The sequence below is a fragment of the Staurois parvus genome, unplaced genomic scaffold, assembly GCF_062004578.1.
Source record: "Staurois parvus isolate SC_StPar_1 unplaced genomic scaffold, SC_StPar_1.0 ptg000020l, whole genome shotgun sequence".
Classification (NCBI taxonomy): domain Eukaryota; kingdom Metazoa; phylum Chordata; class Amphibia; order Anura; family Ranidae; genus Staurois; species Staurois parvus.
This window is the reverse complement of record NW_028317816.1, coordinates 5155518-5180751: the sequence shown is the minus strand read 5'-3', so window position 1 is coordinate 5180751 and position 25234 is coordinate 5155518. Positions and strand designations below refer to the sequence as shown.

The following is a 25234-nucleotide window of genomic DNA, read 5'->3' as shown; positions in this document are numbered from 1 at the left end:
GGGGAAGGGGGGTGGGACGGGGGGGAGAGGGATCTACCTCACAATGCTGCTGCCAGGGGAATGATGGGAGCCCTGTTACATTCTGAACGACGCCGCGTGAATGACCATCACCTCTGCGCACTTTGTTTGAGGCCTCACGGAGCCGGTTGGTGTACTCCCCTGTGACCCGCTTTTATGTAAGCGCTTACGGCTGTTTTGGGGCTCTATGCTTCCCCCCAGTCCTGGGGGTGTGCCCCCCCCCCCTTTCAGCATTGGTTGTGGGAGAGGTGCTGCTCATTCTCGTGGGTGTCACAGGGGTTTTGGTAGAATCCGTTCCATATTTTGCAATAATTAGATGAGCTCGTCTCCACGGGATAACAGTTCTAGCACTGAGTCTGGGGATCCTGAGTAGTATGGATGCCTGAAGCTGGGGTATACTGTTTTTTAGGGTTCTCTCCTGACCTCAGTTTTTGTATTGTAATTTGTTTTTCCTGTATGGCATTTGTTCATATGTTATGTTGTATTATTGCTTCTTTAATTGATAAGCCTGTATTACTCCTTACGGCCTCTCACAGATCCACTGTTTTACATGACCTGCCTGTAGGTTTTGTTCTTATATGGATATAATTTGCCCTGTCCTCATGCAGGATTGGTTAGCCCCTCGATATCTTCTCAATCCGTATATTGGAATATCTGTGACCTATTATCCCGTCACTGTTGCCCCTTTTTGCCAGCGTGCCCGCCGCGGGCACCCGCATACGCCTCCTGGCTTGTCACCTCTTGGGGTTGTCAAAGGTCTTTTCCCTTTTAGCTTGGCCTTTACCGTACACAGTATTACATGCCTTGCTTGAGCCCCCCCTTTTTTTCAACACTCACCCTCCTTTAGTCTTGTCTTTTTGATTATGCACTTTACAGGGCGACCGGCCGGCGGTTGCTTCACTCTTGGCTCAACACTTACTTCGTTCCCCACACAGTGAGCTCTGTGAGCTTTCACTGACCTCATACATTAGGCTTCTATTATTAGTTTTCTCTCCTCTACTTTTTCTTCTCTCTCGTTTTTCTCCCTCCCCCTTTTTTTTTTTTTTTTTTTTTTTTCTTCTTTCTCTCTCTCTTTGGCTCAAATTTTTTTTTTTTTCTCTTTTTCTATTTTCCCTCCTTCTTTCTGTACTTTTCCTTTCATACGTGGACTAGCTGGTCTTCTCCCCGAGCCGTGTAGTACTTTCCCCCCCTTTTTTTCCTCCCTCTCTTTTTTTTTCTCTCTTGGGAGTTCTCTTTCTCCTTCTCTTTCTTCTCACTCTCTACCCCCTTACTTCTCTCCCTCTTCTCCTACTCCACCCCCCCCCATTTTTTTTTTTTTTTTTCTTTCTCCTCCCTCCCTGTACATTTGCAGCAGGCTTCCGCGAACAAGCTCGACAGTCATGCTTTCTCCCGCCTCTAACGCGGGACTGCTGTCCTTAAAAATTCTTTCGCTCAATGTTCAGGGTTTGAACACTCCCGAAAAGCGATCTATGTTGCTTTCTTACGCGCATAAGCAAAAGGCGGATATACTCCTCCTCCAGGAAACGCATTTTCGCAGGGACTCCATACCCAAGCTTTTTAACTTCAGATACCCTACTGTTCTTCATGCCACCAATCCACTGGCTAAATCGAAAGGAGTGGCTATCCTGTTTGCCAGACATCTTCCATTCGTGCTACAGGATTCCCTTGCTGACCCGGAGGGCAGATATCTGTTTGTAAAGGGCTCTTTTTCCAACAGACCCATCACACTTGCCAACATTTATGCTCCCAATACCAAACAGGTCACGTTCATGCGTATGACTGCTGCTACTTTGGCTGAGTTTCAATCAGGTATGCTGATACTGGGGGGGGACTTGAATGTCCCATTAAACCCATTGCTAGACTCCTCCTCCGGCAGTTCGTTTTTGCCTTTTAAGGCCCTTAGGCAGATACATTTGCAGTTGCAACACTTGCAATTACATGACTCCTGGCGCACACTCCACCCCACTGTTAAGGATTACACGTTCTTTTCTCCGCCGCACAATAAGTATTCTAGGATTGATTACCTTTTTCTGTCACAATCGGACCTCCCATTTCTACATGCTGCTTCTATAGAGCCGATGGTCCTCTCCGATCACCACCCCATAACCGTAACCTTGCGGCTCCCGGAGAAATTTGCTCGCTCGAAGCTATGGCGCTTAGACGCCTCGCTTCTAGCAGATTGTGCTATTGAACAAGACATTCGCTCTGATCTGCGTGAATATTTCTCTTTAAATGGCTCTTCGGATACCTCCCCCCTTACGCAGTGGGAAGCTCATAAATGTGTTATCCGGGGTTGCCTTATAGCGGCAGCAACGAGACGTAAGAAAGACAGACAGCAACGTTTGCAGCTACTTACAGATAGGATACGCTCTCTGGAGAGGGCACATAAACAGACTCTGGCTGCGTCGACTCTTTCGGAACTCACAAATGCTCGCTTGCAACTTCTCACTGAGCTGGGCAAAGTGGTCAAGAAAAGATTCATCCTCTCCCAAAAGCTTTATTATGAGTTTGCCAATAAAAGCGGGAGGTTTCTAGCTCGGGCTCTTCGGGAAAAACGATCCCATATGACTATACATAAAATAAGAGGCCCTGGGGGTGTGATGGCCACATCCAATCCTGATATTGCCTCTCAGTTCGAACATTTTTATAAGTCCCTTTATAATCTTCCACCAGAACGTCCCCCGATGCACATTGACAGGCCTAGAGTGTCCCTAATCTCTGAATTTCTTCGTCTTCATGGTCCAAACGCTCTCTCTGAGGAGACGGTTTTATCGCTGGACCAGGATCTGACCTTAAGCGAATTGCAGTGCGCAGTACGGCAGTTGAAAGCGGGCAAAAGTCCGGGTCCTGACGGCTTGTCTGCGGCTTATTATAAATCCTTTCTGGACATTCTGAGTACTCCATTTCTTTCCGCTTTCAATACTCTTTCTCAGTCCCCTGGGCCACACCATAGGCTGTTGGAAGCACACATTTCCGTCATCCCCAAAAGCGGTAAAGATATCTCTCAGGTGTCTAATTACAGACCCATCTCCCTGCTGAATGTGGATATTAAGTTGTTTGCAAAGATGCTTGCTAACCGACTTCTCCCTTTGCTCCCATCCCTCATTAACTTGGATCAGGTGGGATTTATCCCTGGTAGAGAAGCAAGGGACAACACTATCAAGGCCCTTAATCTCCAACACTGGCTTTGCAAATCAAACTCTCCGGCCTTCTTCCTTTCATTGGACGCTGAGAAGGCCTTTGACAGGATTGCTTGGGATTATTTGCGGGGATCGCTGGTAGCTTTGGGCCTGGGCGAGAAAATGCTGAACTTTATTATGACCCTATACTCGGGCCCTACAGCTCAAGTTCGCGTTAATGGACACTTATCCAACCCTTTCCGCCTTGGAAATGGCACTCGTCAGGGTTGCCCCCTATCCCCGCTTTTGTTCGTCATTTCCCTTGAACCTCTTTTGAGACAACTTCGCGCTAATCCAGATATTAAGGGGATCAGGATAGCAGACAAAGAATACAAAATTGCTGCTTATGCGGATGATATCCTTCTTTTTCTGGCTGACCCTCGCACCACTCTACCGAGTTTGCTGAAAGACTTTGCTTTTTTCCGCTTTTTGTCGAATCTGAAAATTAATTTTTCAAAGTCATTCCCCCTCAACATAACCCTTCCCACTGATCTCGTCTCCTTCTGTGAGTCTCATTTTCCATTTCAGTGGGTGAGGGATGCCCTTCCATATCTTGGTATACATCTCACCCGTAATCTGGATGACCTTTATGCCAAAAATTTCTTACCGGTTTTCAAAGTCATACAGGAAGACCTAAACAAGTGGCATCGCCCTTGCTTCTCTTGGTTTGGTAGGGCTGCAATTATTAAAATGAATATACTTCCGCGTCTCCTCTATCTCTTCCAAACTTTGCCAATTCTACTTCCAATGACATTCTTTGCTTCTTGTAAGAAACTATGTTCATTCTTTTTATGGAATCACAAGCGTCCGCGGGTCTCGTTCTCTCAGCTAACTCGTCCCAAACTCAGCGGGGGCATTGGGCTCCCTGACCTACACCGCTATTACTGGGCGTGTCATCTTTCCTGCATAGTCGACTGGCACATTCATTCTGCTTCCAAAGACTGGGTCCTTTTGGAGAAGGCTTTTTCGCCCACTCCCCTACCATCGATCCCTTGGCTATTGCCGAAACACACACCTCAGGTTCTCCTCTCCCATCCTTTGATAGGTCCCACGTTAGAAGTTTTCCGCAAGGCTTGTAAAACGTCGTCCGTTTCAGACTCTCCTAGTCCCTTGACGTCGCTCCGCCTGAATCCAGATTTTCCCCCAGGGTTGCACAAGGATTTTTTATCAAATTACTGGCCACACGATCAGATTCTAGTAAAACATTTTCTTCACTCCGGCAAGGTGAAAACATTACAGGAGCTGAAGGTTAGCTTGAATATCCGCGAATTCCCTCTCTGGGCCTTTCTTCAGATTAGACATTTCCTGCTTTTCCATAAATCCCGCCATAATTGGACTCGCCCTGTTACTCCATTTGAATCCTTATGCTCTAAATCCGAACCACGGACGCATTTGATCTCTGAGATTTATCCTCTCCTAGGGGACAGCAGGACTTGCACTTCTTTCCCCTCTTGCCGTGCGTGGAACAGAGACCTAAAGACGGATTTATCGGAGTCGGATTGGGACCGCATTTTTATGTACTCCCACTCCTGCTCGAGTAATGTCTCGACGCAGGAAAATGGCTACAAATTAGCCACTAGATGGTATCGTACTCCCTCCAGACTTCATCTGTTTAACTCTTCTGTCCCTGACGTGTGCTGGAGATGTGGGACACCTGATGGCTCTTTCTTGCATATTTGGTGGTCCTGTCCACTTATTCAACCATTCTGGCTGGAGGTCCACCGGTTGGTGACTTCAGTGACCACTTTGCCCATAGTTTTCTCTGCTGCTCAGCTATTGCTTCATCATACCCCCATTCCTAGGAGTCAATATTTCAAGTCCCTAGCGATGCATATGATCAACGCAGCCAGACTCTGTCTTCCTGTGCTATGGGGCTCCACTCACCCCCCAACTATACGCGATTGGCTCAATCGAATAAGCAAAGTGGCGGAAATGGAGGAACTGATTGCGACTGCACTTGACATGCCAACTAAATACTCACATGTTTGGGCCTGCTGGACCCACTTTGTAACTACCCCTGAATTCGGATCTCTCATGGGTCGGGATACCTGATTGAGCTCAGCCCTACCTCTGGTTATGCCCTTGGTTCTTTCCTGATCTGCGTGGTTATGACCTCCTTTCCGGTAATTTATATTTGCCTGCTTAGCTTTGGTGTGTGTTTAAATTCTTGACACTCTCATTTCTGATCTCCATTAACACTGTTGACACAAACTTCGCAGCCTGGACCTTTCGCTTCCCTTGTTCCCCCCCCCCCCCCCTTTTTTTTTTTTTTTTCTTTTTTTTTTTTCCCTTCTTTCTCTTCTCTCTATCTACTATGACTCCCATTCTTTTCCTTTTCTTATCCTTTCCTTTCTTTCTATTCCCCTTTTTTCTTTTCTTTCTCGACAACCTCTTAGTCTTCGATCAGGCTTAGTCTTCATTTTATCCAGGATTACTTGGTATATGGTTAGCTTATCTCTTCTAGGATAGTCAATGGTACTCATGACATCTTCTCTTATACTGCGATGCTCATTTGGCCTCATGATAGCGTACTGCTTTTGGTTTAGGCTCTGAAGGTTCATTTTCTCCATGCATAGGCCAGTACGCCGATATTCACTTGGTGGAAGTAAGCTGTTATTACCTTCTCTATTGTACATTTTTGAACCTTGAGTACTACAGGCCTATCTCTGCCGTAATTTGCCATGCTTATGTTATCCACAGTGTCGCACTCTACCATGTTGTTTCTTCCTGTATTTTGGTTTAAGCTGTAACTATGACCTGATTGATGCTGTATGTGCATTTCTTTATATTTTCCTGTAACATGTTGTCACTTCTAAATAAACTTTTATGGAATAAAAAAAATAAGATACTTCATATGTAAATATTTTTGTAATGCTCTTGTTTAATAAGTTCCTACTGTATCTGGTAATATTATATCAAGTAATGTTGTTTTTAAAATTTTTGTTTTATGTAGACGGAACAGTTAATTACACTTTGGATTTTATTTGTCATCATCATAATTGGAAATGCGGTGGTCTTGTACCTAACAACGAAGGAGAGGGTTCGGAAGAGGAAATCTCGAATGACATTTTTTGTTATACAGCTTGCCATTACAGGTAGATATTTAAATAACTTTTTAAAATAGTACATTTCTATGCAGTTATTCAGCCATTGGTATGTCTCTCAATTAATATGTATTCTAATTTACAACCACATGCACAAATCTTAAATGAGAGCTTGACACTCCTTGTTCTGCAAATTGTCTCTGTGTGGAGGCAGCCATCTTGGTAGAGCAATAGTGCTTTGCTTTATCATATCAGACTACCTCCCTAATGAGTAGAGTTTTGATTAGTGATAGAAAACTATTTAAGAAACAGAAGGAGCAGCAGAGGAGAACAAATTCTGCAGTTAATAAATCAGAAATGCTGTCATCACCAAACCTATATATCTATAGGTACAGGAGTGCCTAGTTACACTCACATACCGGGAAGTACAGTGTTAATTTTCAGGAGGAATTCAAAACAAGAGGTCAATTTCCGAAGGTCTGCTTAAGCACATTTTATATTATTCATAGATGTTCCCTATAAGAGAGAAAATCCCTACTTCTGAGTTCAAGCCCATTTTTTGATAATGAAACACATACAGAACTCAGCACTTATTTTAATGAACATTGTTACCACTTAATAATTCACTAAATAATAAGAATGTCTGAATTAGCAAACAAAATCAAATTGGTGTAACAAAGAAATATATAGTATTTATGATTTTATTCCCTGTATGAGGTGTAAATTGCTGAAAGAATCATTATGGATACATCCACTTAATATGTGCTTTACGCAAAGGCATGTCCTGTTTTGTTGATCAAAATGTTCAGTGCTTCAGTGCAAAGTAAAAAAAGGTAATACTGCAAAGTAATTCTGAAAACCACAAACCATAATTAATATGTTAATTTGTAAAACCAATGGTTCTTTTACAATACTGAATGTATTTTTAGAATGTTTATGGGGTGTATTTACAAAGCAGAGGATATTAAATTCAACAAACATATTGCAGGTGAATCTTTTATAACTAACCCCTATGCATTATAAAAAGATCCCATGTGTATCTCTCTTCCTGACTGTTAGCAACCTGGCAATAAAGGCATGCCTAATGTCCTCATGGTAAAGATACAGTGATTGCCCAGCCCCCCTGCCATACAAATACTAGCCTGTGTTCAGTGTAGGCACTGTTGAAGTGTGGGGGGACTTTCAAAGGATCAGTGCCTAAAGCTAACAGGAGAGGTGTTAACATAGTACTTTGTAGATGCAGTTGGTTGTGACCTGTTTAATAGTTTGTGAATTAGTTCATGGGACTTTGGATTCCTTACTCGTTTGTCACGAAGAAAAGCCTACCCAGTCCATGTCAAAACAAACACCCATTAAATAAATCATCCAGCACTGTGTATCCCCTCGTGATCCAAACTCTGATTATTTTTATATTATTATTATACATTATTTATATAGCGCCAAAAGGTTTGCTCAGCGCTGTACATTATAGTGGGGGACAGTACATGAGACAATACAGTAACAAGACAAAACACGAGGGGTTCGAGGGTCCTACTCTTTCGAGTTTACAATCTAGGAGATTAGATTACAAAGTCTTTCCCCATTTCTATTAAAGTGGTTATAAACCACAGACATTAAATATGAACAAATGAACAAAACATTTCCCTCTACAGTGTGAGCTTGTCTCAATCCAGAGCAGTGTTTCTCATCTTTTATCCTGTCAAGGCTCTCTTTAAAATTCTGCACGATCTTGAGGCACCCATTACAAAATGTAAAAAATGAAACTAATAGCTTAATAGAATGCAGCAACATCTGTACATGTAGGGCACCCAATGTTAGAGGTAATTTATTCTTCAAAAGCAAATACACCTTTGCACACTGGTACTGACTAGTATTCCATGGTTTCTCTTCTCCCTCAATTTCTCTCTCTCTCTCACTCAGCTAATATGACCCCAGTGCTGACAGAGAGGGGCAGGGGAGGGGCAAGCAAGGATGCTGTGCCGGTGCCCGATTTTCTTCTTATCAAGTGGTGACATAGTTGGCCCTGTCATTGGTAGCTAGAAAGTTGTAATTGTGCACAATGAAAACATGTGACTTTGTGTAACTAAAAGGCAGGCTTGATCCACCTGCTGTGTTTGGTAGAAACACAACTCGTCGTGTTTGGAGGAGAGAGAATGCTGAGTTGCATCCAAAGAACACCATACCTACTGTGAAGCATGTGGGTGGCAACATCATGCTTTGGGGCTGTTTCTCCACAAAGGGACCAGGACAACTGATCCATGTACAGGACAGAATGAATGGGGCCATGTATCGTGAGATTTTGAGTGAAAACCTCCTTCCATCAGCAAGAGCATTGAAGATGAAACGTGGCTGGGACTTCCAACATGACAATGATCCCAAACATACCACCCGGGCAACGAAGGAGTGGCTTCGTAAGAAGCATTTCAAGGTCCTGGAGAGGCCTAGCCAGTCTCCAGATCTCAACCCCATAGAAAACCTTTGGATGGAGTTGTAAAAAGTTGAGGTCTACCTATAATGCCAATTACAGGCCTCTCTCATCTTTTTAAGCGGGAGAACTTGCACAATTGGTGGCTGACTAAATACTTTTTTTTCCCCACTGTATCTGAATGAGTCACTTCTGACACCAATATAAAAAAGGTGATGGTGTGGGAGGCTCCAGCACACAACTTTGGATGAAGAGTCTCAACTCTGTTCATGTGTTCTGTGTGAAGGGGGGGGGGGTGTGTCCCTTTCCTTCAATAAGCTCTCAAACCTCTTCTCACTTGAAGCTCTTCTGCTGTGTATAATTTCAGCTCCTCATCCCCTTTTTCCTGGAAACTCAGACAAGCTTTATAAATGTGCACTTTAAACGGATGTAGAAAAGAGAGGGCTCAGATACACAGGTACAACTTATGCAGAAGGATTTGTTTCAACTCTGTGTATCACTTCACTGGGTAAGGCTTTACAACCACTTTAATCCACAGTGAAGGAAATCTTAGCTAAGCTTAGAGAAATGGATATCCCAGGTTTCTCTGTAACACAAGTTTCTCGAACAACTATAATATTAGTATAATATGGTGAATGATGCAATGCTACATCTTGATTATGATTATCTGATTAGATATTATGCAATATGTGGGGGCGTGCCCAAGATGGCGACCGGAGCGGCTGCATAGAAGAGAGCTCTACCGCATCAGAGCTTTCATTCACCTTCATCCTGGGTGTAACGGGCTCCTACCACCACCGGAGACCCCTGTGGACCTGCCCTGCTGCATAGAGAGGGGAATTGGGTCGGTGTGACCCCCCCCCTCCGGAGTGATGGCGGATCACAGCCTACTGAGGCCTACATGGCCTGCTGCGGCCTCCACGTGGATCAGATCCGGCCTGAGACCCATCCTGGGTACCGCTGCCCTACTGCCCTGCTGTCTGGAAGCCTGGAGTGGTGAGATGCTGTCAGGGGGAGGGTGGTGCCATTTGCTGGACCCTAAATCTGGCTTCGGGGACTTGGGGCCAGCTGGGGCCTACATTCTGAGAAGCCTGTGCACCCATCCCTGGGGTGGAACGGTTTGGCCACGTTCGGGTACCTGGGAAGAGGTGACTGCTGATTTGGGGGGGACATCTGAGTGATTTGTGGCAACCCCCCGAGTATCTGGCGGGTAGCGCTCTGCAGGGCCTTGGCAATCCTGTGCCCAGCCTGGCTCCTGTTTCAAGCTTGGGATCCCACTTGGGTCCACGTCTGTGTGGTATGGGTCTCCGATTTCAGTGAGGGGCTTCAAAACTGTCTTACAGTTCATGTCTCCCTTCCCCCTAGAAGTTATAGTGTCCTGTAGAACCACGGATAGAGTGATTGTCTCCTGCTTGAGTTCAGCTTCGTTTATATTTATTCAGTCATATGTGAGGGCCGTGGCAGGCCAATACCCGCATTCTGAGCCAATTGTTATAGTAACAATTTTTATGCTCGAGGTGTCAGTGTCCTGATACACAAGTCATTGCTGTTGACTCTCCTCTATCTTAGGTTGGATCCCAAAGGTAAATATGTTATGATTCATGCTATGATCCAACTGCTTTGAAACGGTAATTGTTGGACTCTATCTTCCACCTCCTGCTTCTCCACGTTCATTGGCTGCCTTAGCCCCAATCCTGGCCTCATATCCCACATCCCATGTTCTTCTTGTTGTAGTGTTGACAAATTATACCCTGATGCTAGCAGGCAGGTGGGTGTGGCTTTACCAGTTTACGGATGTATGGAGGTGAAAAAATCCTGAGACAAGGGCCTATACCTGTCACTCGGCATCGCACAGAACAATGTCTAGAATTGATCTTTGTTATGTAACACCTGAACTTTTGGCAAGGGTTTGGGAGATTTCCATCCTTCCACAAGGGATTTCTGATCATGCTCCACTTCTTATTAGCTTGAATATTAATGCTGCCCCCGGGGAAAAACTCTGGAAGTTATCCTCATACTACTTGGGAGGCTTATGAGGCTACCATTAGGGGACAGTATCGGACCCTGATTGGGTGGTTGCAGGTCAGACGGTGGGTGGAGGTTGATTTGGTGAATCGGAGGGTGCAGGAAGCTGAATCCAATTATGTGCTTAACCCAGATTCTATTACTCACCACAACTTACAGCTAGCTACTAGGGAGGCTTTACTGTTATGCACGGAAGCCTCCAGGAAGGCGATGCTCCATAAAAAACAGCGTATTTTTAAACAGGGAGATAAAGTTGGCTAGGGAGCAATCTGCCATATCCGATATTGCCCTTGTACAGGCTGAGGACGGCTCCAGGATCCTTGATCCAATCTCAATCAACCATTGTTTTGGTGACTATAACATGAGTTTATACTCCTCCAAAGCTGCCTACATGCCACAGGATTTGTCCCGTTACTTGGATAGTGTTGATCTGCCATCTCTCTCCCTGGCCCAGAAAGGGCAGTTGGAGGCGCCTACTTCCTTGGAGGAGATCCAGCAGGCGATAGGCGCTCTCCAATCTGGCAAAATGCTGAGTCCGGATGGATTTCCAATTGAGTTCTATAAAATATACATTGAACATTGAACAATTGGCTCCCTGCTTTCAAACACTTTTTAATGCACTACTTGAAATGGGAACCTTGCCCTCTGATATGCTCCAGGTGGTGATAGTGGTGATCTTGAAGCCAGGGAAGGACCCGACCTACTGCCCCCTTCTATCGGCCGATCTCCCTGTTGAACACTGCTGCAAAAGTACTCGCTAAGGTGCTTGCTAGGAGACTGTGCTCGGTTATCTCTACGTTGGTACACCATGACCAGGTTTTATGCCAGGTAAGAGCACTGACATTAACATATGGAGACTGTTCACTCACATTTCTGCGGCCCATGACCATGGAGTGGTGCTATCCCTGGACGTTGAAAAAACCTTAGATTCAGTCGAGTGGGAATATCTATGGGAGACTTTACGACTCTTCGGATTTGGCCCCAACTTCATCTCTTGGATCAGATGCCTGTACAGTGTGCCACTTGCGAGAGTATGTACTAATAATATTCTTCCCCCCCTTTGCTTTCCATAGAGGCACTTGGCTGCGTTGTCCGCTTTCGCCGGGCCTGTTTGCCCTGGTGATCGAGTCTTTGGCCTTAGTGATCCGATCTTCCAAGTCGTTTCATGGGCTACAGGTGGGCAAATGGGAGGATAGAGTCTCTCTGTATGTGGGCGACACCCTCTTATATTTGAAAGATTGCAATTCGTCTTTTAGAGCGGCACTGAGCCTTATTGATTTCTTCAGTAGATTGGGAAAAGTCAATCTTGTTTTCTCTTCCCTGACATTTCCTTTGCCCCTATAAGATTTGTCTCTCAATTTAAATATTTGGGTGTGACAGTGCAGCGTGATTTGTCGAAATACCTAGCGGACAACCTTCATCCCCTCCTACAGCAGTTGCAGACTAGATGTATGGCTTGGTCTTCCCTTCCTATAAGCACCATAGGAGGGGTTAATCTTTTTAAAATTATATTTCTACCCAAGGTAATCTACTTTTTTTGACACACGCTGGTACAAATTCCGCAGTCCTTTTTGTATTAACACTTTTTATTGGTTTTCAAATAAGTATACAAACAGTATGTTTGAAAAAGAAAAAAAAACATAACAAAAAGGTACATCGATGATAAAACTACATAGGTTCAGGACAAACAATGTCATAAAATAGCAGTGTAGAGGTTATTAGGACCTTACATTTTGGGCCGGTGAAGAAGAAATGAAGGTATCCCATACTGCCTCAAACACAGCAATCGAACAATCGAACAAATACTCCTTCTGTCTTACATCAGCAATAATTTTGTATAAGATTGGCATTGAAGTGGGAGTAGAGGATAGCCAACACATAGGAATTCTTCTCCTAGGCACGGTCAGGACATGTACAGAAAGTTTCCTGGACGTTTTAGATAGTCCCGGGAATGGTAGACTTAATAAAAAGTATAATGGTTCAAATGGAAGAGAGGTATTGTCAGGGATCTCCTCGATCCCTGCCGCGATGGTCCCGGCGCAGGCGCAGTGCACCGCCCTGTGCAGGGACACGGGCACTAGGTCCGGGCCGGCCGCGGCGTTTGAGTTCGCGCATGCGCAGTAGAAGCCGCGGCCGCCTGCTGGGCACCAATGGCAGCGCAGGGCGGGATATTTAAATGGCCCTGAGCTGTCATTCAGTGCCTTCTGGTCTTCCCTGCATCCTGTGAACCTGTGATCCTGTGCCCCTTGTAAGTTTTGACCCGGATTGTACCTGACCTTGCTGCTTTCTCCTGCTCTGACCCTTGCTTTGCCTGACCTCTCTCCTGAATGCCCCCTATTGGATTTGACCTGCTGTTGCTGACCTGGCGTGTGACCCGACCATTCTATGCCCACTGCCTTGTACCTTGCCGTCCTCTCTGTTACCGACCCGGCCCGTCTGACCTTGCTCATCCATCCATCCATCCCTTGCAGCGGGGTCTTCTGACCTCCTCACATCAGACTCTTCCCCGTGGGAGCCCCTTGCGCATACTACTACCACTGACGGGCGCACCCAGTAGTCACGACCTGGTCTCAAGGAGCTCCAAGTCCATCCCCACCATCAGGGGCCCTGGTGAACAAGCACCCTGGGACTTAGACTCCGTGCGCTGGGGACGCCTATTCAGTGGAGTGCTAGTAGTACCGCCGGGTGGTCCCTTACAGTACCAGAAGGCCATGACTGAGTCTAGAGGAGGTCCCTCACCGCTGGAGGAGATCTGCAGGCACCTGTCCAATTTGACACAGGCCGTATCGGCCCTGCAGGATAGATGCCAGCAGATTGAAACTCAATTCCAGACCTGCACTATATCCGTTCCCGCCCCACAGGCCACGGTCCCCGCACCTCCAGCCGTAGCAGCCCCTGTGCTGGTGTCTGGGGCATCCGCACCACTCCCGGCGGCCGACCCCCGAGTACCCTTACCGGAACGTTTCCACGGGGACCGCACACGCTTCAGATCATTCCGCGAGTCCTGCCTCCTCTATTTTGAGCTACAACCCCGAACCTTCGTGACTGAATCCGTGAAGGTGGGGTTCGTCATCTCCCTTCTGCAGGGTGAACCCCAAGACTGGGCCCATCGATTACGGGGAAAAAATGACCCTCACCTCAGTTCGGTTGACAGTTTTTTTGATGCTATGGCCATCCTTTATGATGACCCGCAGCGGGCAGCTTCTGCTGAAGCTACTCTGTACACGCTCCGGCAAGGCCGCCGAGCGGCCGAGGAGTACGCATCTGAATTTAGGCGGTGGATGGGGGATACTCGCTGGAACGAGTTCGCACTCCTGCATCAGTTCCGTATTGGCCTATCAGATGGCCTGAAAGACGAGCTCGCCCGGGTGGAGGTACCTGAGACTTTAGAGGACTTAATAGCACTGACCATTAAAATTGACCGTAGACTGCGGGAACGCAGGTTTGAGAGGTCCGGCCAGGGTCATGGAAATCCCTGGGGATCATTTCAAGGTCCCAGTCAAACACCTAGGCCAATCATCCAAAACCGGCCACCTGGAGACAACCCCGAACCCATGCAGCTCGGCCTGGCACGGCCTAAACTATCCCCAGAGGAACATCTGCGCAGACGATCCCAGAACCTGTGCCTCTATTGTGGCGAAGCTGGTCATATGGCACGTTCCTGCCTGCAGAAAATGAGTAAGTGCACCTCTTCTTCCTTATCCATTGGCAATGTTGGTCCATCCCAATACTTAGTGGTACCCCTTTCCTTTCAGCTTCCAGAAAGGACCGTGGAAGTATCGGCCATAATTGACTCTGGGGCATGCAGCTGCTTCTTGGATATTAATTTTGCTCACCAGCAGGGTATTCCCCTTCAATTGAAACAGAAGGGGTTCAATATTTATTTGGCCGACGGTTCCCGGATAAAATCGGGGGTAGTGAACCAGGAAACCCCCTCCATCACCACTGTCATTGCCGGCCAGCACCAGGAACTCCTCCGCCTGGATGCTATAGCTTCACCCCTCTTCCCAGTCATTCTGGGGCTCCCATGGTTACGGGCCCATAACCCCCAGATTGACTGGGAGACCGGAGTAATCACGTTCCCTTCCCCATACTGTCGGATATACTGCCGCACTCTGGGCCCGGGGGCCCCCCAAATCCTCCTGTGCTCTGAGGGGGAAGCTGAATTAAAACAAGTAATCCCTGCAGTCTACCATGGGTTTCTAGATGTGTTCAGCAAACGGGGAGCCGATACTCTACCCCCCCCACCGCCCTTATGACTGCCCCATTGACCTGTTACCCGGCTCAGAAATTCCTTTTGGGCGAATCTTCCCCCTTTCAGAGCCCGAATTGGGGGCTCTAAAGGAATATATCGAGGACAGCCTCCAGAAGGGGTTCATCCGCCACTCCACTTCACCGGCGGGGGCGGGAATCTTCTTTGTTGAAAAGAAAGAAAAAACCTTAAGGCCGTGCATCGATTACAGGGAATTGAACAGGGTCACGATAAAAAAACGTTACCCACTACCGTTAGTACCAGAGCTGTTCCAAAGTCTAAAGTCAGCAGTGGTTTTTACCAAGCTGGATCTGAGGGGGGCGTACAACTTGATTCGCATAAGGGAGGGGGACGAGTGGAAGACGGCCTTCCGCACCCGCTTCGGTCATTTTGAATATCTGGTCATGCCGTTCGGGTTGTGCAATGCTCCGGCCACTTTTCAACACTTTGTAAATGATATTTTTAGGGACTTTCTGGATGTCTTTGTGATCGTTTATTTAGACGATATTCTGATTTTCTCCCCGTCTTTGGGGGAACACAGAATACATGTAGCAAAAGTATTGGGGCGGTTACGGCAGCATGGGTTGTACGCCAAGGCAGAAAAATGTTGTTTTGAACAATCCAGCATTGCCTTCTTGGGCCTGATTATCTCCACCGCGGGGGTCGCGATGGATCCCCAGAAGGTCGCTGCAATACTGGATTGGCCTGAACCCACAGACAGGAAAGGCGTCCAACGATTTATCGGCTTTGCAAATTTTTACCGGAAGTTCATCAAGAACTTCTCGGGTCTGGTCTCCCCCATTACTCAGCTAACCAAGCTGGGAACCCGATTCAGATGGACACCAGAAGCGCAGGGAGCTTTCGAAGTCTTGAAGAAGCTGTTCACTTCGGCACCCATTTTGGGTCACCCAGACGCCGCTCTGCCCTATATCTTGGAGGTAGATGCGTCGGAGAATGCGGTAGGCTCCATCCTCTCCCAACGAAAAGGCACCAAGGAACTGCTCCACCCTGTAGCTGTTATGATCCGCCAGGTGATGCCTCAGGCTGCCAACTGACAGACCTACTCAGAGCGTGGGGTCTAAGCCCGGGCTGTGCTTTCACCAGGGCCCCTGATGGTGGGAATGGACTTGAAACAGTCCCGGGCCAGGTCACGACCTCCGAGCAGGCCCGCCAGTGGCTGAGGAGGCCCTTGGGGACAGGTACCGGGAGAGCCAGATATGAAGAGGATGGCGGCCCCAGCAGGGTAGTAACGGATTGTGGGCCCGTGGGGATAAGCGGGGTACAGAATCGGTAGGCGAGAGTAGTCGGGTCACACGCAGGGTCAGCAGGGAAGTCAAATCGTAGAATGGTCAGGGTAATCCGGGTCAAACGCAGGAGTAGGCAGAATAGTCAGAACAATCCGGGTCAAAACGCAGGAACAGGCAGAGTAGTCAGGACAATCCGGGTCAAACGCAGGAGCAGGCAGAATAGTCAGGGTCAATCAGGGTCACAGGATAGTTGCAGGAACTCAGGATCACAGAAGACCTTGCGGCAATCTGTGACAGTGCAGGGCATCTTTAAATAGTGCGCCCTGCACTGTCATTGGCCGACTAGGACGCGCCCCCGGCTGTCATTGGACGCCTGAGGCGCGCCCGCGGCTCCTACTGCGCATGCGCGGCGTCCTGTCATCTGCGGCTCGCCGGGACCTAGTGCCCGTGTCCCGGCGCGAGCCGCCGCCACCGCGCATGCGCGAGGGACGGAGCCGCGATCGCGGACCCTGGAGCCGTGGTCCCTGACATTGCCCCCCCCCAAAGGGCACCCTCCGGGAGCCCCACTGATCTCTCCACCGCGGGTGAGCACGAAAAAACTCCCGGATGAGCCTGGGTGCGTGGACGTTCTGGGCGGGTTCCCATGAGTTCTCCTCAGGGCCATACCCCTTCCATTTTATCAGGAACTGTGTCTGGCCCCCCCTCCTTCGGCAACTGAGGATAGTCTCCACTTCAAATTCCTCCTGGTCACCTATAGTGACTGCCTCGGGAGGACTGGATTCACGGTCCGGGAAGGGATCTGGTCTGGAAGGTTTCAGGAGAGATACATGGAAGACAGGATGTATTTTGAAGGTCTGCGGAAGCGCGAGCTCGTAGGCCACCTCGTTAACCACTCGTTTTACCGGAAAGGGGCCGATGAACTTGGGTCCCAGCTTCCTTGAAGGACATAGCATCTTCAAGTTGGTCGTTGCCAGCCAAACCTGATCTCCTGGTTGAAGCAGTAATTCTCCTCTTCTCTTTCTGTCGAATGCCCTTTTACTGTCCTCTTGGGCTTTAGCGATGGCTTCCTGAATTGTCTTGTTATTGACAGAAAAGAAGTTCAAGATGTCTTGAGAAGCAGGTACCGGATTCTCAGGCATCAGATCAGGGAGGAATGTGGGATGATACCCATAATTGGAAAAGAACGGGGATTGACCCGTGGCTGAGTGACTCGAGTTGTTGTACGCGAATTCCGCGGAAGGCAGCAATGACAGCCAGTCGTCCTGAAGGTAGGATGTGTAGCACCGTAAGTACTGTTCCAGCGTCTGGTTTGTTCTTTCAGTTTGGCCGTTGGTCTGTGGGTGGTAGGCGGATGAAAGCGACAGCTTGATTCCCAGCGATTTACACAAGGCGTTCCAGAACCTGGAGGTGAATTGGACCCCCCGATCTGAAACTATATCTTCGGGAACACCATGAAGCCTAACCACTTCCTTGATGAAGATCCGTGCCGTTTCCGGTGCTGATGGGGTCTTCTCCAGGGGCACGAAATGTGCCATCTTTGAGAAGCGGTCAACGATCACCATTATTGCAGTGTAGCCCTGGGATGGTGGAAGTTCGACCACGAAATCCATGGCTATCATTTGCCAAGCCCGCTTGGGTATGGGTAAAGGACGTAACAATCCCCATGCCCTGCTCCTGGAGGGTTTGTTCCTTTGACAGGTGGAACACGTTCGGACGTACTGCTCACAGTCTTTGATCATGTCTGGCCACCAGAATGAGCGCCGTAGCAGATCCAGCGTCTTCGTTACCCCGAAGTGGCCCGCCATAGGATGGTCGTGGCAGTGCCCTAGGACCAGGGTTCGCACTGCTTCTGGGACCATGATCCGGTTTTCCTTCCAAATTAGCCCACCGTGGCTCTGGAGGGGTGATTCTGACGGAACTGGTAGTCCTACAGAAGCATCAAGAAGTCGAGAGCGAAGTTCCGTTTGTAGAGCGAGGAAGCTCCCAGAAGGTAAGATGGTGTCGGGTGGCACAGCGTCGTCGGGGTCCTCAAACATGCGGGACAGAGCGTCTGGCTTAGTGTTCTTAGTACCGGGTCGGTACGTTATATGGAATGAGAATCGAGAGAAGAAAAGCGCCCATCTCGCTTGGCGAGGTCTCAATCGTTTTGCCGTTCTCAAATATTCGAGGTTTTTGTGATCTGTGAATATTAGGATTGGGTGTGTGGCTCCTTCCAGTAAATACCTCCATTCTTCTAGAGCGGTTTTAATGGCCAGGAGCTCCCGATCTCCAATGTCGTAGTTGCGTTCCGCTGGAGTCAACTTCCTGGAGAAGAATGCCACAGGGTGCAGAAGTTCCTTGGTACCATTCCTTTGGGACAAAACCGCCCCTACAGCATTTTCGGAGGCGTCCACTTCCAACACATATGGGAGAGAAGCATCTGGATGGCAGAGAATGGGAGCAGAGGTGAACAATTCTTTGAGCTTTTCGAAGGCTGCCTGCGCTTCGGGGGTCCACTTAAAGCGGACCCCTTGTTTCGTCAGTTGCGTGATCGGGGAGACCAGACCGGAGAAGTTCCTAATAAACTTCCTGTAAAAATTGGAAAAACCGATGAAACGCTGTACCCCCTTTTTGTCGGCGGGTATTGGCCAATCTAAGATCGCCGTGACTTTCTGGGGATCCATCGCGACCCCCGCGGAAGAGAGAACCAGTCCCAAGAATGTGGTTTCGTGCTGTTCGAAACAGCATTTCTCTGCCTTTGCGTATAGCCCGTGTTGACGCAACCGTTCTAATACCCGTATCACATGACCCCGATGAACCTCCAGTGAAGGGGAAAAAATTAAGATGTCGTCCAAATAAACCACCACAAAAATATCAAGAAGGTCACGAAAAACATCGTTGATAAAGTGCTGAAAGGTCGCCGGTGCATTACAGAGCCCGAACGGCATCACCAAGTACTCGTAGTGACCGAATCTCGTACGGAACGCCGTCTTCCACTCATCCCCCTCCCTGATACGGACAAGGTTATAGGCCCCCCGCAGGTCTAATTTGGTGAATATCGTAGCCGATCTCAATCTCTGGAGGAGCTCGGGGACTAGGGGTAAAGGATAACGATTCTTTACCGTTATTTTGTTCAGGTCACGGTAGTCTATGCAGGGCCGTAACGACTTGTCCTTCTTCTCTACGAAGAATAACCCGGCCCCGGCTGGGGATGTGGATGGACGAATAAATCCCTTCCGAAGGTTCTCATCAATGTATTCCCTCAGTACTCCTGATTCTGCTTCGGACAAGGGAAAGATACGGCCGAAAGAGATTTCAGATCCGGGTAGGAGGTCTATGGGGCAGTCGTAGGAACGGTGCGGAGGGAGAACGTCAGCTCCTCGCTTACTGAAGACGTCTAAGAAGTCATGGTAGGCCGGGGGAATAACCTGGGAAAGATCGGTGTCACCATCCAAGCACAGGAGGAACCGGGGGGCCACGGATCCTGTGACGTGGCAGTGGCTTAAACAGTAGGGTGAGCAAAATTGAACTGTTCCCTTTTCCCAGTCAATCTGGGGGTTATGGGCCCTAAGCCAAGGGAGGCCCAGAATGACTGGAAAAAGGGGGGATGCGATGGCATCCAAACGGAGGAACTCCTGGTGATGGTCTGCCATTGTGGTGAAAATGGGTGGTGTCTCCTGGTCCACCACCCCTGATTTTATACGAGACCCATCTGCCAAGAAGATGTTGAACCCCCTTTCTTTGGTCTGGAGAGGGATTTTTTGCCGGTGGGCAAAAGTCAGATCGATGAAGCAACTACAGGCTCCTGAGTCAACGATTGCGGTCACCGACAATGTTCCTCCGGGGAGCTGTAAAGACACAGGAATGGCCAGGTAACTCGACAGATCATCCCTTCCTGCGGGTAGAGAAAAAGAAACGGGCGTGGACTTACTCATTTTAGCAGGACAGGAGCGCACCTGATGACCAGCTTCCCCGCAGTACAGACATAGGTTCTGTGATAGTCTCCTTTGACGTTCCTCGACCGATAAGTGAGAACGGGCCAATCCCAGCTGCATGGGTTCCGGGTTGTCCCCTGTTTCCGTGCTTCGCGGATGGTTCCCTGGGGTTGGAGCTGTATCCCTGGAAGGAATCCATGCCACCCTTTGACCCTGACTGCTCCTTTCCAGCCGACGTTCCCTTAGTCTACGGTCGATTTGAATGGCCAACTCAATCAGTTTTTCCAGGGAGTCAGGTAGGCCTACTCGCGCTAGTTCGTCCTTGAGAGGCTCAGACAGCCCGATGCGGAACTGATGGCATAAGGCCGCATCGTTCCATCTGGTGTCGCCCATGCAACGCCTAAAATCGGACGCGTATTCTTCGGCTGTCCGGCGGCCCTGCCGCAGGGAGTATAGAGTCGCTTCAGCGGAAGCAGCTCGCTGAGGGTCGTCATACAAGACGGCCATGGCCCGAAAGAATTCGGTCACGGATTCAAGATGGGGGTCGTGCTTCTCCATCAGACGGTGAGCCCAATCCTGGGGCTCATCCTGAAGGAGGGAGACTATAAACCCCACCTTGACGGTCTCAGTGGTGAACGTGCGGGGTTGTAAGTCAAAGTATAGGGTGCAGGCGTTCCGGAAGGCCCGGAAGCGGCTCCGATCACCACGGAATCGTTCCGGCAGAGGAACGCGGGGTTCAGGAGCTGGGGATGTGGCAACCGCTCCGGATACCGGGTTAGCGGGAGGTCCTGCAGGTGGAGGACTCTGAGCAGGGGGAGTCAGGGGGGCTATTGACTCCATGCGGTCCTCCAGTCGGGCGCAGCGACTGTGGAAGTTCTGAAAAGCCTGGGTCAGGGTGGCCAGGTGCTGACAAATATCCTCTAGGGACGCCGGTCCACTTCCTGGCTCTGTCATGGCCGCAAGGTACTGTTATGATCCGCCAGGTGATGCCTCAGGCTGCCAACTGACAGACCTACTCAGAGCGTGGGGTCTAAGCCCGGGCTGTGCTTTCACCAGGGCCCCTGATGGTGGGGATGGACTTGAAACAGTCCCGGGCCAGGTCACGACCTCCGAGCAGGCCCGCCAGTGGCTGAGGAGGCCCTTGGGGACAGGTACCGGGAGAGCCAGATATGAAGAGGATGGCGGCCCCAGCAGGGTAGTAACGGATTGTGGGCCCGTGGGGATAAGCGGGGTACAGAATCGGTAGGCGAGAGTAGTCGGGTCACACGCAGGGTCAGCAGGGAAGTCAAATCGTAGAATGGTCAGGGTAATCCGGGTCAAACGCAGGAGTAGGCAGAATAGTCAGAACAATCCGGGTCAAAACGCAGGAACAGGCAGAGTAGTCAGGACAATCCGGGTCAAACGCAGGAGCAGGCAGAATAGTCAGGGTCAATTAGGGTCACAGGATAGTTGCAGGAACTCAGGATCACAGAAGACCTTGCGGCAATCTGTGACAGTGCAGGGCATCTTTAAATAGTGCGCCCTGCACTGTCATTGGCCGACTAGGACGCGCCCCCGGCTGTCATTGGACGCCTGAGGCGCGCCCGCGGCTCCTACTGCGCATGCGCGGCGTCCTGTCATCTGCGGCTCGCCGGGACCTAGTGCCCGTGTCCCGGCGCGAGCCGCCGCCACCGCGCATGCGCGAGGGACGGAGCCGCGATCGCGGACCCTGGAGCCGTGGTCCCTGACAGTAGCGTTCTTCTCACGGAAGCTTACCCCAGCGGAGAGGAACTATGATATCGGTGATCGAGAGCTACTAGCGATCAAAACGGCGTTAGAGGAATGGAGGTACCTGCTGGAAGGTGCGGTGCACCCCATCTTAATATTTACTGACCACAAGAACTTAGAGTATCTGAGAACCGCCAAGCGTCTACGCCCGCGACAGGCGAGATGGGCACTATTCTTTTCAAGATTCAACTTCCACATTACGTACCGGCCGGGATCGAAGAACACTAAGCCGGATGCGTTATCACGGATGTACGAAGACGCCAAGGAGACCCCAGTACCCGACACCATCCTGTCCTCGGGTAACTTCTTGGTCCTTCAGTCGGACCTTCGTTCCAGACTAATGGAAGCATCCACAAACTTCTCTACCCCAGGCGGAGGGCCGCTCCAGAACAAAGGGGGACTCCTATGGAGGGAAGATCGAATTGTGGTGCCGGACGAAGCCCGAACCCTGGTCTTGGGGCATTGCCACGACCACCCGATGGCGGGGCACTTTGGCCCAGAAAAGACCCTGGAACTTCTCCGACGCTCATTCTGGTGGCCAGACATGGCTAAGGATTGTAAAGGCTATGTAAGGTCCTGTGTCACCTGCCAGAAGAACAAGCCATCAAGAAACAAGGTTTGGGGTCTGCTGCGACCCTTACCTATTCCTGAACGGCCTTGGCAAAAGATCTCATTAGACTTTATAGTCGAGCTTCCGCCATCCCGAGACCACACGGCAATCCTGGTAGTCGTGGACCGCTTGTCCAAGATGGCCCACTTCATCCCGTTGAAGAAAACCCCCTCGGCGGCCGAGACCGCGCGAGTCTTCATTCGTGAGGTAGTCAGGTTGCATGGGGTCCCCGAAGACATTGTCTCGGACCGAGGGGTCCAGTTCACGTCCAGATTCTGGAGAGCACTGTGCAAGGCCCTGGACATCCAATTATCTCTCTCCTCTGCGTTCCACCCTCAAACTAACGGTCAAACCGAAAGGACCAATCAGACCTTGGAGCAATACTTGAGATGCTATACCTCGTTTACTCAAGATGACTGGCTGCCACTTCTACCTCTAGCGGAATTTGCGTATAACAACGCCCGCCACTCAGCAACAGGGCAGTCCCCGTTCTTTGCCAACTATGGCTTTCACCCAGTCTTCCTCCCGGATTTGGTGTCGGAATGCCCAGTACCAGCAACACAAGATGTGGTAACGTTCTTCGCTGCGAACAATAAGAAGCTTCAAGTGGCCATCAGTCGGGCCCAGGAAGACTACAGGAAAGCATCCAACAGGAAACGGAGGGGAGATCTGGTATTGCGGCCTGGGGAGAAGGTTTGGCTGGCGACGTCCAATTTAAAGATGCTTTGCCCGTCAAAGAAATTGGGGCCCAAATTTATAGGCCCCTTCTGCATTAAACGGATGGTTAACGAAGTGGCCTACGAACTCGCCCTCCCTGACACGCTCAAGATCCACCCGGTCTTCCATGTGTCCCTGCTGAAGCCAGTGGTCCCAGATGCCTTCCCTGACCGGGAATCTAGACCCCCGGAAGCGGTAACGGTCAAAGGAGAAGAAGAGTTTGAGGTTGAAACGATCCTGAAGTGTCGGAGGAGGGGAGGCCAGACCCAATTCCTTATCAAATGGAAGGGCTATGGCCCTGAGGACAATTCTTGGGAACCAGCCCGTAATGTCCATGCACCCAGACTTGTCCGGAGGTTCTTTCGCGATCACCCGTGGTGGAGAGATCGGGTGGGCATCCGGAGGCTGCCCGTAGGGGGGGGGGGCAATGTCAGGGATCTCCTCGATCCCTGCCGCGATGGTCCCGGCGCAGGCGCAGTGCACCGCCCTGTGCAGGGACACGGGCACTAGGTCCGGGCCGGCCACGGCGTTCGAGTTCGCGCATGCGCAGTAGAAGCCGCGGCCGCCCGCTGGGCACCAATGGCAGCGCAGGGCGGGATATTTAAATGGCCCTGAGCTGTCATTCAGTGCCTTCTGGTCTTCCCTGCATCCTGTGAACCTGTGATCCTGTGCCCCTTGTAAGTTTTGACCCGGATTGCACCTGACCTTGCTGCTTTCTCCTGCTCTGACCCTTGCTTTGCCTGACCTCTCTCCTGAATGCCCCCTATTGGATTTGACCTGCTGTTGCTGACCTGGCGTGTGACCCGACCATTCTATGCCCGCTGCCTTGTACCTTGCCGTCCTCTCTGTTACCGACCCGGCCCGTCTGACCTTGCTCATCCATCCATCCATCCCTTGCAGCGGGGTCTTCTGACCTCCTCACATCAGACTCTTCCCCGTGGGAGCCCCTTGCGCATACTACTACCACTGACGGGCGCACCCAGTAGTCACGACCTGGTCTCAGGGAGCTCCAAGTCCATCCCCACCATCAGGGGCCCTGGTGAACAAGCACCCTGGGACTTAGACTCCGTGCGCTGGGGACGCCTATTCAGTGGAGTGCTAGTAGTACCGCCGGGCGGTCCCTTACAGGTATGCAATAGCGATTGTAACAAGGAAAAAAACTCTTCCCAAAAGGGAGTAATGGAACTGCATGTCCAAAAAATATGGTATAGAGAACCAAGGTCTCTACCACAGCACCAGCAAGCAGGAGAAGCATTTGGGTTATAAGTGTGGAGGACTTCAGGTGTTTTGTACCACAACATCATGATCTTGTATGTATTTTCCTTAAAGACCACACAGACAGAAGATCTAGGTGCGTTTTCCCAAATTTTCTTCCACATTAACAAATCAATGTCACATTGTAAAAATTGAGACCACTTAAGCATGTAAAGGTGAGTGTCATTAGATAAGGAGGGGGCGTCCATAAGGGGTTTCTATGTGTTAGAAACAAGACCCCTTTGGTGTGGACCCTGTATGCATAAACGTTCAAAGGGAGTAGGTTTCTCCAGGATCAATGAGGGTGACATGGTAAAAAAAAAATGGCGTTTTTGAAGGTAAATACATAAATGTTGGGATTGTAGAAGAGCTTTTTTCTGGAGATCTGAGAATGGATGTAGTTTCCGAGTCACCGGGTGTACCAAGTGATGCAGTTGGAAAAGGTTGGCTGCAATCCAAGGAGACATCCGGGACACAGCCATATTGTCTGGGAGATTAAGATTAAAGAGGATATTTGTCAGTGGGGAACAGTCAGAAACCAGTGTAAATCTAGTCTTACATTTCTGCTAGACAGTCAGAGAAAAGTGCATAGGACCAAGGAATAGGTGGCGAAAGGATGAGACATCCACTGCTGAGGTCAATCATAAGAGGGAGCAAGGATAGGCTGGAGATAACTGCAAAGATTCAATCTCAGTCCATGTGTTGGGAGGATAATGGGTGGACCATGATATGAGAAAACGAAGGTGAGTTGCATAGTAGTAGGTTACTATATCCGGTGCCCC

General features: G+C 49.6%; 1 protein-coding gene across 1 annotated transcript in view; it reads left to right on the top strand.

Annotated features, from left to right (window-relative positions):
• The window catches only part of NPSR1 (neuropeptide S receptor 1), a 398179-nt gene that overhangs the window by 104259 nt on the left and 268686 nt on the right, over window positions 1-25234 (top strand). The window contains exon 2 of the mRNA XM_089687130.1: window positions 6151-6292. Within this exon, the coding sequence (XP_089543256.1) occupies window positions 6151-6292 (142 nt within the window). The remainder of the gene's footprint in view (window positions 1-6150; window positions 6293-25234) is intronic.